This window comes from Cuculus canorus, chromosome 7, assembly GCF_017976375.1.
Source record: "Cuculus canorus isolate bCucCan1 chromosome 7, bCucCan1.pri, whole genome shotgun sequence".
Classification (NCBI taxonomy): domain Eukaryota; kingdom Metazoa; phylum Chordata; class Aves; order Cuculiformes; family Cuculidae; genus Cuculus; species Cuculus canorus.
The window spans coordinates 4,856,869-4,873,224 of NC_071407.1; the positions used below are offsets into that span (position 1 = coordinate 4,856,869).

General features: G+C 42.5%; 1 protein-coding gene across 9 annotated transcripts in view; it reads left to right on the plus strand.

The window, feature by feature from the left end:
* Positions 1-16,356, plus strand: part of ABLIM1 (actin binding LIM protein 1) — a 202,737-nt gene that overhangs the window by 65,179 nt on the left and 121,202 nt on the right. For 2 of the 9 annotated variants that reach the window (XM_054071485.1, XM_054071487.1), the window contains exon 1: positions 1,671-1,991. The exons of 2 other annotated variants lie outside the window; for them this stretch is intronic. In XM_054071485.1, the coding sequence (XP_053927460.1) occupies positions 1,748-1,991 (244 nt within the window). In that variant the 5' untranslated portion in view covers positions 1,671-1,747. Of the gene's footprint in view, positions 1-1,669; positions 1,992-16,356 lie in introns of those variants that run through there. 5 more of the 9 variants (XM_054071486.1, XM_054071491.1, XM_054071492.1 and 2 more) reach the window with 5 other exon arrangements.

Below are 16,356 nucleotides of genomic sequence, written 5' to 3' on the forward strand. Positions count from 1 at the left end.
TGCAACCAGCCCTCTCCGATGAGTCATCCCTCTGCTTTCAGCACAGAATGGTGATCCACCTTCACCTGAAGTGGTAGAAGCTTTCAGAGTTTCAGAAGATCGATCTTTTCCACTGAGTGGCTCTAGTGTGCAGATGAGTAGGTTGTAAAATCTGGGAGAAACTGAAAAATTGCTACAGAGCTTTACTTCCTTAGAGGGAACGGTTAAAACACAGCATTTGCTGAGATTTCTGTTTGGATAGAAGATACTCCAAGGCATATCTCAGATTGCTGTATTTATTGAACCAGGTCTTCCTCAAATATACATTAGCATTAAATTTAGTTTAGTGGTGCTGATTTATTCCAGCTTTGACCCACTGTATCCATGATTGATTATAAACCGCAGGAGAATGGCTGTTGAAGGGGAATTGTGATTTCAGGTTTGTTTTCAAGATAACCTAGAAGTCCTGTTACTTGAAAAATAACGACCTTGTAGGAGATGTGTAATAATAGACGATCAAAGCCTGGATTTGTGAGTTGATATGTTCTCTTTAAAACTGTAAATAAAGCTGTCTTCTCTTCAAAGCGTGTTCCCATCAGTAGACAGTGCTTGAACTCTGGGTTTGGAGGAAGGAGTTAAATCAGTTTCCCACTGTGCTCAGTCAGCCTATTGCTGTTTTTTTCCACCTTCTAATTTAGCAAAGCCTTACTGGAAGCAGGGCAATTATCACACCAGGTCATTTTTTCAGGTGTAGCAAACTTCTGTGTGTTAAGGGGAATTGAAAACCTGGTCCAAACACTGACTGCACAGTCGTCTCTGGGAGTTTGGCTGAGTAAAGAATCTGAAGTTGTCTCTAAGCAAGGCGTGTTTTGGGGTCTTACCTGTGCTTTAGAGAGGATGGATGTTGGTTTAGTTTTTTTTTAATCTTTCACTTTGGAATTTCCTGTGACATTCCAGTGCCCAGTTGATGGTTAACTCTGCCTTTACCCAGGGAGAAATATTCATTAGATGATTAGATTAGCAAGTCACTGGAATTGGATTAATGTAAATACTTCTTGTAAGTGAAGCAGGAAGGGCTGGCGCAGTATCTGCCAAGCTTCTCCTGTCAGCTACACAGGAAATTGGAGAGGAAGAGCATGAGCGAAGCAATCCTTAGTAGTTAGGGGAAAGCTTAAGTGCTCTTGTTTGGAATAAACAGTGAAAGCTGTGGAAAGGATTTCTCCAAAGAAATCTGCTTATGAAGTAGTGCTAGTCGGCCTCTGTACATTCCTCAGAAAAGGGGATGAAGATGCTCTGCCTTTACTGTAACCTGTTCACCGTAGTGCATGTGCAGACCTGGCGTGGAGCGGCGGCGTGGTAGATTAAAAGCACAGATGTGCATGCGTAGTTTAAGATGATGATTCTCCCATAATAAGATTTTTGACACAGCAAGGTTTTTTGGCTTTTAGAATAATCCTCTTACCTACCTCAGTTACGTTCTTTCTCCTGTCCTGGATATTAATCTGATTTTCAGATACTCTTTATGGTTTTGCTTCCAGTTTTTGCATTCCCAGAGATGAGTTGCATCTGATTACAATAGTTTTAGATGGCAGTCACCTGATCAAGCATACTGCCATAATCTCTTGAAGATAATCACTAAAAATAATCTTCCTTAATCTCCTTTGCTGGATAAGAGAAAAAGAGAAGGATTGGTAAGGACATCGTGCCGTGAGTAGTAGACTGAGTACACGCACTACAGGTTGATTTCCCTGGCTTCTTCTGAATAGAAATGCTGTCTTTCCCCATCTTGAACAGCTTTGGGAAGCTGTGTGGATCCACTAAAACTGAAGAATTGGTGCTGGAGAAGGTGAAATTCCGAAATTCAGTCAAAAGGATGTCAATTATTGAGGATGGGGATATTGCAGAGGTCTTGTATCTCATTCCTAAGCAAAGCTTGCTGAAGCAACTGCCCTACTTGAATCCAGATGACTACTACTTATGTGAGAGGTTACTTGGCGCTCCCGAGGATCTGGGTGAGTGAGAACTGGCTTGAAATCTTGAATTTTGGTTGGTGAATAGGCTAAATTGCTTTACAGCTAGCTTATTTTTTGACAGAGAGGAGGAAAAGAAGAAGACAAAGCCAAATTATAATCTGATTAGTCAAAAGTAGTTGGTGGATACAGATACATTTCTCTATTAGGTGGCTGTCGTGGGAGAAAAAGGGCCTTAAGCTGCAGAAGTACTCAGTCTAGGAAAATACCTTTTGAAAGCACAACGTCCTGTGGTGGTGTGTTCCAGAACTTTCCTATGGGCATTATGAAACTATATTCCCTTTTGTGTCTTTCAAACCTGTTGCCAAGTAATTTCATTTGAAGCTGGCTCAGTTTTGAATTTGAAGAGGTGATTAAAAGTCTGTGTTTGCCACCTTCTTGTGTCTTGTGAATTTATTAGACTTCTGTTATAGCTCTTATCCAGGTACCTCCTTTTCCAGGAGAAACAGTCATAATTTATTTAAATGCTCTTTGTGCGGAAGCCAGTCCATGTCCTTGAATGATCTATTTTTCCCTTTATTTTTCTAATTCTTCTATAACCCTTGAAAAATTGACTGTATTCAATATGCAGCATAATGTGGGTGTATATACAGAGTTAAAACAATGCTCTTTCTTTGTCCCAGTAGTTCCTAAAACTTCACTTGTCTTTTTTAATTAATATTGGACACTGGTTTATTCCTTCATAGAGCTATCAGTGGTGGTGCGACTTACATATGGAATTCATCAGCTTAACTGATTTGTTACAATACATTAAAATCTGTTTAAAAAAATTCTACCAGTTTTTCTTTCTGGAAGCTCCAGTCAAGGAAATTTGCTATCAATGTTAATCTGAAGATTTCACCTAGACTCCAAAGACATTCTCTTGTAGGACTTGCATTACGAACCTCAGGTTTGATAACCCAAACTGCTTATGTGTTAGAATTTTTCCTGTACTTAGCAGATAGAGAAGACTTTTACATACTTGTCACTCTGATCAGCTCATAAAAATGTTCATACTGGGTGTTTGTATGCGGTAGGCAAGTATTTTTCAAAGGTCTGCTTTCAAGTTTGTTTTTTCATTAGTGCCAGGCAACAATTTTTCTTCTGTGCAAATAGCTCTTTGCTAGTCAGCTCTGTGCCCAATTAACTTCGTGCTGTAAGAGTAATACTGGCCAAAACCCATGTGCTGTTTAGGATCGTTACTGCTCCTGAGTAATCAGTCATTTCAAAACTAAAATTTTAATTAAGATGTTGCTAAAACACAAGGCAAATATATAATATCTGGTTGTGAACCAGAAAAAGCAACTGTTGTTCTGCCTTGCCAGCCCCTCTGGTGTTTCACGTTGGTGTTCTGGAGAGAACTTCTACAGACAGATGAGGCATTTTTATAGATCACAGTTTAGAATTGAAAATTAGTTGGATGAACAGTGTCCAGCTGTATGATCAATCCATGCGGGTCTCTAAAGAAATTCATTGCTGTTATACAGGCTGGGAGCCACTTTTTTGCACAGCTGCAATTTTATTCTAGTTTGTATGAGGCTTAGATCGATCTAGAAATCTGCAGTATTGCAGTTCTTCACTCATTTTTAAGCAGTCACAAGGACAGTGGGGCAGGTTCTGATGAGCATTTTGCTGTGATAGGTAATGCTTGCAACAACCAGGGCTTGTTTATTTTTCATCCTACAGTTGGGTGCTACTCGTGGCTGCCCCATCCCTGGAGGGGTTCAGGGCAGGTTGGATGGGGCCTTGGGCAGCCTGATCCAGTGGGATGTCCTTGCCCATGGCAGGGGGATGGAACTAGATGATCTTTAAGGTCCCTTCCAAGCCAAACTATTCCATGATTCTATTTTTCTATGATTCTATTCAATAGGATGCATGCTGTGGTCCTGCTTTCCAGTGGCGTGGATAATGCTAGCTGGGAGGTTGCAAGGTGTCTGGTGTCTCAGCTTGACTTAAATTACAATTGGAATCAGAACCTCACTTTCTTAGAAGAAAAAATAATGGAATGGTTATTGAAAATGGCTTGGCTGTAAAAGCAGAGTGTGTCTTTAAGATACAAAATGCACGAGTCTGTCTGTTAGGCCACGTGTCTGCTTGGGGATTATGGTGCCTCAAGTACTGCAAGATTTAGCAGTTTATATACCCTGCTGAAAGACAGTTTGCTGTCTGTGTTTGGCTTTACAAACGGAGATTAGAAATTGTGCTGTTCAAGGCATTTGGAGACACGCTAAGTATCCTCCTTGCTGCTTGTAAGTGGAATCGTAGCCATCAGCAAAGGCCCATATTTTAGGATTTTGGAAGGTTGGGAATTATCAGCAAGTGCAGAGCTATTCGGTATTCAGAAAGTGTGTCTGAGTCTCTGTGACTTAACCTGTGGCTTTCTTTTACTTAGCACTTGTACCGTGAAATTCCATCCCCTTCATAGGGGAACTCTGGAGGTCAAACTTGTCTCACGAGGTTAAATGCTGGCAGGATACTGATAGTCAGAAATAGTCTAAAAGATATGAAAAAAAACCTGCGGAAATAAAGAAGGAAAGGCTTTGAGTCACTGAGAGGAAAATACTGAATGGGGGTCTTTGGGTTCATTTGGCCAAAGTCTCGTTTCTAGGGTGAGTGGCAAGGGTCTGCTTCCCATAAGAGGGATTAGTAGCCGAGTGGTTTGCTGCAACCACGTCTGTCTCAGCCTAGAAGGCCTGGTTCAGCACACGGCTTTGATTCTCTGGAGGCCAAACTCAGGTACGAAGGATTCTGTGGAAAAATGTCAGATATTGAGGACTAGCGTAAGTTGGAAGTTGGTTGGTTTTTAAGAAAGCGGTGGAATCTTGATGAGAAAATGGGCTTGGAACTGTGTGATGTCGCTTCTTGTATGAGATACTGTCATCTGTTGCTTGTGCATCCAAACTGATTACTTTCTGGATGGGATCAGTGGGATACACCTGAGGGAAAGGAGATAGGTGCCGTATTATCTAATCAACCTCCTCTGTGAGTTTAGTGACTGTTTATGTAACAGTCTTACTTTAAAGCAGCACTTGTGAGAGTGGCTGCTTGTGTCAGATCCGTTGGATGTAAGGCAAGACAGAAGGAACGTGAGAGGATGAGAAAGGCATGGGTGGAATCCAGAGGGCATGAAAACAGCTCAGTGGTGAGCCAGGGAGCAGCTGGGTTGGTGCAGGAAAATTTATGAAGCACTGAGACCCCTGTGAGAAATAAGGGTCTGAGAGGAGGAAGGTTTGATTTTTCTGTGTGTACATTTGCAGGGAGGAGGGATCCAAAAGATCCACAGGGTGATGTGAGGGAAGACAGAGAGGTAGAGCCCTCTTAAGAGGAATAGGCTTTACAGATCTGAAATAAAAGATTCAATTATAAAATACTAGCTGCAGCATAAGCATTTCAATCTTTGCCCACTTTTTTACATCCAGGTTCCCACACATCAGCTTACTTGCATCACTAGAGTGGATGTTCTTGTGTTGTGTTATCGCAGGAAAGCCAGAGTCCTCAGCTGGGACATGAACAGCCACTGTTTTGTGCCCCATTGCCCTTTTCCATTCAGTCCCCAAGATCACCCTGAAAACTGCGCTTTCTTTAACACTGGTCTCTGTTACTTGGAGAGCAAGAAATAAGGCACAGATGGAAAAAAAGGATTCCCATTTTAATCTTTGGTTTTACTAATGTTGTTCGTAGTAGCTCCCCACATACTGTGTACTCGGCGTGACCATAGGATTTTAATGGTGCTGTGTGTGACCTTGTCGGGTGTCCAAAACAAAGCAATCTTGAGTCTGGCATGTGGTGATAAGGGAGGCAAAACCCCAGGTTCTCTTGTCGTTGTGGTAGGTGGTACTCCTTAGGTGCTGAGAGGTGCTGTACAGACTGCTCCTGTACTTCAGATAAGATGGTTCTTCTTTTTGATGGCTTTCCAAATGGGTTCCTGCAAGTGAGTTATCTCTCCTGGCCTCAGTCCTTACAACCTTTTCTTTCTTATAATGCAGACTTCTATAATTATATGATTGAATAGGGAGCATGCCTTTAAAGTTTGTGGTAATCTAAGTTTAGGAGCGTTATGTCATTCTTCTGTGGGACAAGGTCTGAATTCAGAATAATCCTGGTAAGTCAGCTAGAGGGTTTGAAACCATGCAGTTGAATTTCAGTGAATAAAAGCACAAAGCGTTGGACTTGGACAGATTACAAATGGAACATAACTAATGCTACTCCAGGAAAGTATATGAGGATAATGATACTTATCACAATGTAAATATAGATTGGCTGTATAATACTGCTAAAAAAGAACAAAAAAAAAGCCATTCTTTTTCTAGGATGTCTTAGCAGGAGATACGTACAGCCAGGGAGATAAGTTTTCTCTATTCCTTTTACTGAAGGGAACTCCGCTGGATACTCCCTCTGAGTTTGGACATTGCATTTTGAGAAAGATACAGATAAATTGGAAGGAAACTGGTAGAAGGGAGTGAGAATAGTATTAGGGGAAAGACTTATGAGAAAAGATGAATAGAACTAGGTTTTGTCAATCTAGAGTGGAGATAAGTGAGGGATTTAGTCAATCTTCAGATGAATACGGGGCTATCAAATGGATATGTGTTCGGCATTGCCCTGAGAAGCACAGAAAGAGATTAGCTGCATTTGCTACATGGAAGATCCAGTTTATCTAGAAAGTGAGTTCCCACTATCCACAGAGCCAGAGAAGTGGAAAAACAGTTTGCCTGAGAATATCGTGCCATCTTTGTGGCAGCTTTTATGAATGTCACAAATGATCTAGGTGTTTGAGCCTACCCAGTGCAAGGATATGTGATCCTTTGAGTCTTATTCTGTGGTTACAGATCACTGTCAGCTAAGGACCTGGTTGAGTGCACCGCAGTTTTCTTATTTTGCATTTTTGTCTTTATGAAGCACGTGGTCCTGGTGTCTTCAGATTTGGGGAAATGCATTTCTCCCTCCTTGAAATCCCATTTTTCTGGGGTCAGCTTTGCAGTGTTACAGGAGAGATTTCTAGGCTTATCGTGCTGTGTGCTTTATAGACCAAACGTGTCATCAAGGTTGAATTTTCACCCTGGGAGCAGCCTCTCTCTTTCAGCACCGCTGGAAAATGCTCGCAAACCTGCTGTGATACCAGCACAAAGCTGGGGTTCAGCATGAAGGGTCACCTGTCCCTGATAAAGATCAGCCAAGCACCGGGTACATTGGTGGCTCCTGGACTCCTGCAATTGCAGCCGTTCTAACAGTGAGCATCAGGGAGTGAGAAAACTTCCTTTCGTGCTCGCTGCACAATGCGTTGGTGTTACTGCAGCGTTAAATAGGACTTGTTCACAAACAGTGCTCACAGGTGAAAGCTCTCTCTCTCATTCTTCTTGCTGATATAAGAGAAAATGCCTTCTTGTCTGCCCTTTACCACAGTACGGTGCTGATGTGGTTTTGATCTTGCAGCGACTGCATGTCTTGAAGATGTAGTTGCTTATTTCATCAGCTTTACCAGCGTCCACACCTATTAGATCTTAAATACAACCAGATGGTTTTACTTGTGTTACTCAAAGATTCACAGAGTGCCTGAAGTGGGAAAATTCACCTGATGTATGTGCTTCAGCTTTATTCTAGTACGGATAAATCTGCCTGTGAAAAATGCTGAGTAGTGGTTTCATTTTTGAGTAAGAAGTCTGGCTGAAACGCTCTGTCTGTGTTAGGCTGTAAACATTTGCTTCTGTAAGCATGCTTGATTTTTTGAATTAAATTTAAGCTGAAAGAGGGTAGATTTAGATGAGATATTAGGAAAAAAAATCTTCTACTGTGAGGGTGCTGGGGCAGTGGCACGGGTTGCCCAGGGAAGTCATGGATGTCCCATCCCTGGAGGTGTTCAAAGTCAGGTTGGATGGGGCAGGGAGCTGGAACGGGATGTGTTCTAAGGTCCCTTCCAACAGAAAACATTCTGCGAGTCCATGATTCTATGAAATTTAAAACAAAAAAGTAATTAATTAGGACCAGTCTTTAATTTCTGCTCTTGTGCAGTATGTCTGCTCCACTTTTTTTACTTAAACTATTCAAACATTTGATGTCTTCTTAACCTTTGGCTTCCTGTTCCAGCTTTCACATTTGCTATGGGGCAAGTTATTGCCAGTGTTTGAGATCAATCCAAGTCAATTTGCTTGGTAGTACATCAGTGGATTAGCATGAATCTGCATTAATGAAGCATGATTTAGAGCAACTGAATTCACTTCTGTAGGGTTCACTGCTCCCTCTCTGCCTAAATCCTTTGTTACGTGCTATCCAATAAACGAGAGCAAAAATTATGGATGCTAGCAAGAAAGACGAGCTAATTAGCTTTAACAGAAAGAAAGAAGGAACATTTTGTGGTTTGCTTCTTCTGTGGCTATCTACACAGGCATTTGGAGATGTGAAGATTGTTAAGGGGAACTGAAGCCAAGATCTCACTTGCTCTGTGACTCCATGATCCTGATGGGTGCAGGCAGCTCCGACTGGGAAAAGTGTGTTGTGGCTGCACGTCCCCCACTGGTGTCCACAAGGAGTCATGCCTTCGTTCTGTATCTGATGGAAACTTGCTCTGTTGTGTCTGTCATTTGCGGTTGTATAATCACAGAATCACCAGGTTGGAAAGGACCCACTGGATCATCGAGTCCAACCATTCCTAACACTCCCTAAACCATGTCCCTAAGCACTTCATCCACCCGTTCCTTAAACACCTCCAGGGAAGGCAACTCGACCCCCTCCCTGGGCAGCCTCTGCCAGTGCCCGATGACTCTTTCTGTGAAGAATTTTTTCTGATATCCAACCTGACCCTCCCCTGGCAGAGCTTCAGGCCATTCCCTCTTGTCCTGTCCTCTGTCACTTGGGAGAAGAGCCCAGCTCCCTCCTCTCCACAACCTCCTTTCAGGTAGTTGTAGAGAGCAATAAGGTCTCCCCTCAGCCTCCTCTTTTCCAGGATAAACAACCCCAGCTCTCTCAGCCGCTCCTCGTACGACTTGTTCTCCAGCCCCTCACCAGCTTCGTTGCTCTTCTCTGGACACTCTCCAGAGCCTCAACATCCTTCTCGTGGTGAGGGGCCCAGAACTAAACACAGTATTCGAGGTGCCGTCTCACCATTGCCGAATACAGAGGGAGAATCACCTCCCTGGACCTGCTGGTGACCCCATTTCTGATCCAAGCCAAGATGCCATTGGCCTTCTTGGCCACCTGGGCACACTGCTGGCTCATATTCAGTCGGCTGTCAACCAACACCCCCAGGTCCTTCTCTTCTGTGCAGCTCTCCAGTTGGTAAACACTGGTGGCACTGGGGTGGGGAAAAGAGAAGTAGAAATGGCTTTTCCCCTCCTCTGAAAGCTGCTCCTTGCGCCAGCTCTGCGTATCCATAAAGTGGAGTGGTGGGAAAGACTTACTCCAACTTGGACCTTGAGGCGTGGAGGGAGTAGAAGAGGAGAAAGAAGCCTGGTCCGTGGCCTTTTCCCTTGCTTCATCGTCTCCCGTGCATCCCTCCTGTACTGGTTGAGAAGAGGATGAATGCTAATTGCTGCTGCTTTTCCTCCTTTAAGCCTGACAGGTGGGGATATCACCAAGTAGATTTTTGTATGCAAGGACCTTAAAAGTACCTTTTAAGAACGACTTTTTGCTCAATAAAAGGGCAAATAGTCCGTGGGAGGAGAAGGGAAGAAAGCAAAGCAGGATTGCTCTTTACCCAGGAGATGCAGTCAAGATGAAGCTGAGAGGAAAAGAAGACAATGATGTTAGAATGGGCAGTTATGATTCCATTTTTTGCATTATCCTGCTTTTGATTTTTCAGTTATTTTCCTTTGAAGAGAGGTCTTTATAGTGGGGTGCAGAAAAGGTGTGGCACCAGGGAATGTGTATCCCTATTTTTTTAGCACAGGAATCAGGCAGTGGAGCTGTCTGTACTGTTTTTAATGCAAAACATGGAAGCATTAAGCGGTAAAATGCAAAAATAGAAACCCAGTTAGTTTATCTGTATACATCAGTACTTTGAAGATTAAATATTGTTTGTTTATTTTCTGAAGTTGGCAAACTCTCCTGTAAAACATGTGACTCTTTCCTTTAGAGCAGAGGCAATAATCCATCCGGTTTGGTATAAACTAACTGTGAGCAAACCTTTACGGAGCAGCAGCAGCAAAGTAGCTTTTGTAGTTATCTTCTAAAAATTCCAGTCGGAGCAGATATTGGAGTCAGTTATGCCTACTCCGTTTGGAATATCAGCTTGCTTTATGTCTTATTTTTATGGTGATCCTTCTATTGAAACATTAGCAAATTTAAATGAAAGCTTCAAATATATAATTTTTTACATATTGAAGCAAGTGACTTCCCTGACTGACAGCTAAAATCAAAGAGGCACTAACAGAAAAGTTCCAGAAGTTGGCGAGAAGTGATAAAAACACCCGTTTGTTGAAAAAGCTTGGTTGAATATATTAACATCACACTATGTAGTCAAGTTATATCTACTTGGAAAGCATATTTTTATCTTTGAGGTCTCATTTGGTTTATTTGATACGGCACTGGACTGGGAAATAGCTATTGGGAGTGGGATACATTTGCAGGACAGATTTAGGTGCCTTTTTTTAGAGCCCTGTTTATAGTTTAATATAGAATCAGTAGAGGAGGAATTAGTCATTTGTCATAGTGAAAATTGATTAGTCCAGTTTAAATGTAAGGGTGGTATTTATCCAGTGTCCACATGATGGGTTGCCTCATCTTCAGGGATCACAGGCTGTCCTTTGCTCTGTTGCATTGCTGAGGTGTACGCTAAAGATTAATGCTTAATGAGATACTCCGTCAGGTCTCTCAAGGCTGCAAAACAAAGAATTTGTTTCTTTGCTCTGCAAATTAACTGATGGGTGGGAAGCTGCTTCGATCTGGTATTTTATGGACCTTTAATGGACAAGTTCTTCAGACTAGCAACTCTTTACTGCGCTCCTGCTGATTTCACTGAGCCTAAACCTCCCAATACAGGGAGGGTGGGGGTTATTCTGCAGAGTTAATGCAATCCCGAAGTGGATTTTCTGTATCAAATCTCCTTAACCTTAGGCATGCACAGTAAAGCATCACACTTGCATATATGCCTTCCCGGTGGGGATTCCTGCCTTTGTGTGAATTATTTGCAGTTTTTAGCAGTAATTGTGGCTACTGTCAGTGATGGTTACTGGCAGTACACTCACGTTCTTGTCAGCAGCACTACTGGTTGCGATCATGATTTATCTGGATGAATTCAATTTGTAGGAGGTGAATAATAATGATTTCCTATGGTAGGGTTGTTTTTTTTTTAAAGCACTGAGTTTAAAACCACTGTCATTACAGGTCGTTCCTGTCCTTTATCTCAGGTCAGTGTGAGCTATGTGTGTATAGTGCAAAAGTTCACACAGGTGCTAAGAAAGCGTGATCTTCTTTCTAAGGATTAGCAGTAACATAAGCAGTTGGAAGCCAGTTGTTGTATCAATAATATAAATGTCTCTTTGGAGGTGAATGTTTATACATACCTGCAGTCAGAAGATTACCCGACAGTGAGCTCTGTGTATTTTTGGAGCCACTGCAAAGAAGTATAACGTAACCATCTTTTCTCATTTCTTTGGAAGATGATGTGGAGGTTTCAGGTGCTTTTTACATAAGTGTGTGTGTGTTATAGGCTTCTTAATGTCCAGAGCAAAGCCAAATGCCCTTGTTTCTTTATTTTGTTTAGCAATTAATTAGACATTGCTTTTACTGTTTCATCTGGTTTTTTTTGCAGACTATTACTGTTGTACAGAATAGCAGCCTACTAAGGAAATTTTGCTTGTGAGAACCTCAGAAAATAAAATTTTGTTTTAAGAAATCCAGATCCCTTAATGCATCAAAACCTGAGAAATTGTTTAATCCCGAGGCGTCTATTGGAAAGAATTGAAAGATTATCAAAGGATTCTGTTCATAAAGCACTGAACACCCAAATCCTGGCAGATCAGAATGATTCTATGATTCTATGAAGGCAGTATGTATTTTACCGATTCAGGTGATGATGTATTTGCTAAGTTTTATTTTCACATACTCTAAAAGAATGATGGCACATGATTGTTAACACCACTATTGCAGACTGATAGCATTCAAAACAGCATGCCAGGCTACAAAGAAAAGCCCAGCCTAATGGAGAAGTTGTGTGTAGGACCTAAACTATCAGGAATCGTTTGCTTGAGGATCAGTCTTGTCAGTAAGGAGAACGTGATTATTCCAGGCTGTAGGGCTGCAGGACTGTAGCATATCCTAAGAACGAGCCATATTACTCTCTGGTGGGTCTGTGTGCGCTTCTCTAAACTGTTTAAAACTTTTGATGGGGCAGCGTAGAGGATCTGAAGTGGTGAGGTCAGTCTCTGGGGCCTTCATAGCTCCTTTAATGGTCTGCTGATTCCAGACGGGGCAGCGCGGAGAGGAGACCGCAGGCTAAGTTCATGGTCCAAGCTGCAGTATGAAGTCATTACAGAGCAAAAAGTGTAGAGGTTGTAGAAAGGCTATAGTATCAAGCTGTAAAGGAATTTCCCTAGCAGCTTGGCTGCAGGTTTGGGAAGGCTGGTAGTCTTACTGAGGGGTCCTGCAAGAACAGGGAGAGGCAAAAGGGCAGCAAGGAAAGAATAGCCTTACTAAACACCTTGTGTCTGTCTTCAGGAGCAAACACCCTGCTGTTCACACCTGGTGTGGGAGATGTTGCCAGGTACAGGCTGAATGCTTCTTAGCAGTGTGTCTGGGGAAAATCCCAAACCTGCATCAACGAAGAGCAACGAAGCTGGTGAGGGGCTGGAGAACAAGTCTGACGAGGAGCGGCTGAGAGAGCTGGGGGTGTTTATCCTGGAGAAGAGGAGGCTGAGGGGAGACCTTATTACTCTCTACAACTACCTGAAAGGAAGTTTTGGAGAGGAGGGAGCTGGGCTCTTCTCCCAAGTGACAGGGGACAGGAGAAGGGGGAATGGCCTCAAGCTCCACCAGGGGAGGTTCAGGCTGGACATCAGGAAAAAAATTTTCATGGATAGAGTCATTGGGCACTGTCAGAGGCTGCCCAGGGAGGTGGTCGAGTCGCCTTCCCTGGAGGTATTTAAGGAACGGGTGGATGAAGTGCTTAGGGACATGGTTTAGGGAGTGTTAGGAATGGTTGGACTCGATGATCCAGTGGGTCCTTTCCAACCTGGTGATTCTGTGATTCTGTGATCAACTTTGCCCGAGTTGGTCACCTGCCTTCTTTCCTACTGCAGCCCTCAAGAAGCACTGCTGCTTAAGCTCTTTTCGAAAGATGGAAAATGTGTCAGCTGCCCAAAGTGGCTGAGGGAGTGGCGGCAAAGGAATAGATTGCTGGAGCAGGGGACGTTGAAGAGGAACAGAAGCCAGGAAATATTTAATCGTATAGCTGTTGAGAATGCTAAAACTGGAAACCGTCTGCTTCCCCGTCAGGGCGCTGGGACCTCTGCTGGGTCACGGGTCTATTGCAAGAAATCCCCTGTTGGTACTATTGCTTTTCCTCTGAGCAGAAGCAGTTAAGTCAGGATAACAATTAAAGCAGGTTACCTTTTCCTTAAGAGCAGGAGAGAGTGGGATTTCCTTCCTGGAGATGGGGTATTTGGCAAAATGCCAGAGTGAAGGCTTTCTAGAAGCGACGGCTCTCGTTTGACCCAGGTTGTACAGTGGTTAAGCTGTGGGAGCCTGTGGCAGGGTTTCTTGTCTAAACGCTTTGTCCCAGGCTTTTTGCTGGAAGCAACGACATTAAACAGAGGCTATTTTACCGAGTGTTATTTAATAGAACAACTTCTCCCCTTTCCCTTTCTGTTTTGTAGCAGACTTCACTGGTTGATGGACAAGAGCTATTGGTCAGTTTTGACGATATTGTGTAAAAACTGGGCACTGATCCTTCTAAGCCATGATCTCATCTGTGAAGAATGAGAGCGAGATAGAAACACGAAACTTAGCTTTTAAAATGAGAATAACAATTCTTAGGTCATGGCTAAACTGCTTGCTATCTTACACCTCATTTTTCAACTTTATCAAGGTACAAGAAAAACCAAAACAAACTGGTTTAACTCTCTCCCTTTGTGGAGTGCTCTCGGTGTGGCTCTCGCACCTCATGCTGAATGGGCAGGATATTTTTCACCTAAAATTACAGCAACTTAAGCATGTAGCTATAGGGTACTTACTGTGACTCTTCCACCCACACCGTGTTCAAGGAAGAATATTTAATTAATACAGTGCAAAAGGTTATTTAAAGAAAAAAAGGTTATTTTGCTTTCCTTTAAAATAGGCACCTCTAAATACCAGTAAGTACCAGGGATTTGTTTCTGGAATTGCTACCTATTCCTCTCTCACCTCCACTTTAGGATATCTGAGTAGATTCTGAATTGTGCAGCAGGGTAAATTTTAGTCTTCAAGCTTAAAACAGTGAGATTAAAATCAAAAACCATTCTGGTGTTAAAAGGTTGTATTTACAATACCAATGTTTGCTCTTTATGTCTCTTTACTTAGGAGTAAATTGCATTTGGCTCTGAAATCTCTGGTATAGTTTAGTGGGGTCTGTATTTTTAAATGTATTTTTATGCGCAATCTGTAGTCTTAACGCTGCAGCTTTCCAGGGTGGAATGATGTGAGGAAAGGCTTCTCTTCAGCTATGAGATGAGGTACAGCAGTGCTAATCTGTAGCACATTTGAAAAATGGAGGTAATGAACTCGGGGAACACAAAGTCCAGATAGCGGCAGGCAGCTTCTGTGGCAGCAGCTGCTGGAACAAAAAATGAATGATCGTCATCACAAGGCCTTTTGAGGGTGCCTGAAGCTGACGGGAAGGGTTAACAGCATCCGTGCCTGTGTATCCATAGGCTGCGCTCTGCACATCAGATCAAATATTTATGAATGAAGGTCAGGCGTGGCCCTTTCAGGACGCTCTCCCCTAAGTATTTACAAAATACTGCTTGGAAAAGAACACTGAGCCAGGCTGAGTTACAACCCGACATCTCCAGTGTGGCAGAAAGGTGACATCATGGATTATGCCCAAGCGTTGGAGGGGTTCAGCCCGGCTCCCCAGTTGAGCCTCGAAGTGCTATTAATAGCAACACACTGAGTCATAGAAGCAGGAATGTCAGACTGCCTGCGCTGTGCTTCTCTTACACGTTACACTGCTAACAATAGAAAGCCAGCCTAGATTTGTTTGAATAGAATCACTATTTTTTTCCATGCATGTGCCTGAACCTCTGTCTCTCTTTCTCTCTCCCTTTGTTATTTATTTATTAAAGAATGTCACTGAATAAGAAAGATCTTCCGGGTGAGGCAGACTGGCTTGTTTCATTTCTTTCTGTTGTTCTGGGTGGCACATATACAACATATTTAGAATTTATTTACTGCAAGTATGCTCTGATTTTTTTATTTTTTTTTTTCCAGCAGGTATCAGCCATCTGCTGCTCTGCCTGAGGTCTACAGCTTGTTTCTTTACAGCTTCTTTCCCTCTCCTTACATATAGTAGCATTAGGAAGGATTTCCCTTGTGGAGATGAGAGCTTCGGTTCAAGTCCAGCTCTGGGCTGAACATCGCTTTGGTTTAAGGGTGCAGTAAATATGTAATTGTGCCTCCATCCTGTAACCGAAAGCACATTTTGCACTGAGCTGTTGTCAAGTTGAAGGTATAGCCCAATGAATCTACCTATAATCTAGCCCAGAATATCTTTACAGTTGACCCCGTTCTCTACTGTTGACGTTACCACTGTCTTTGGTAAATCAATTACTTTCCCTTTGTCCTTTTCTCCACCTCTAATTGACGAATACTGAAATGTACTGTCCAAGTAAAGGCATGATCGGGTAGGTTTGTATCGGTGAGGTCACTGGCAGCTAAAATGAGGAATGAAGTCATTTATGAAGAAGGAAAAGGCGACATATAGTACTGGTGACAAAGATTCCCCCAAATCCCGATACTGGCAGTACATGTGTATTAAAAATAATGCATGAAAAGTTTTTTTTAGGGGGCTATTTGGGGTTTTGATTAGTCACGTTTCCAGGCTTCTCTTCATACCTGTGAATAGAAGTATGCTTGCAAAAGAAAAGATTTGTTTCTCACCTCAATCCAACCTGTATCTTTTAATAGAAAACAGAAATAGTCTGGATCTTCTATGAGATTATAAGACATCGCCATATTGTAAAGGATTGGTTGGTTTATTTTTTAACATCATTTTACTGACGAGTCCTTTCTCGAGTAAAGTTTAGTGCCTGGAAAACAAACAAATGGAAGGGCAGTTTGATGCCCAGATTCAGCAGCGGTGCTTTCTCTTTTTGGGAGGTGAAATTTAGGTGTGAGTGCTGCTGTTTCAGTACTCTACTGTCTCCTCCATTCCATGAGTACTTATGCTATCATATCAAAT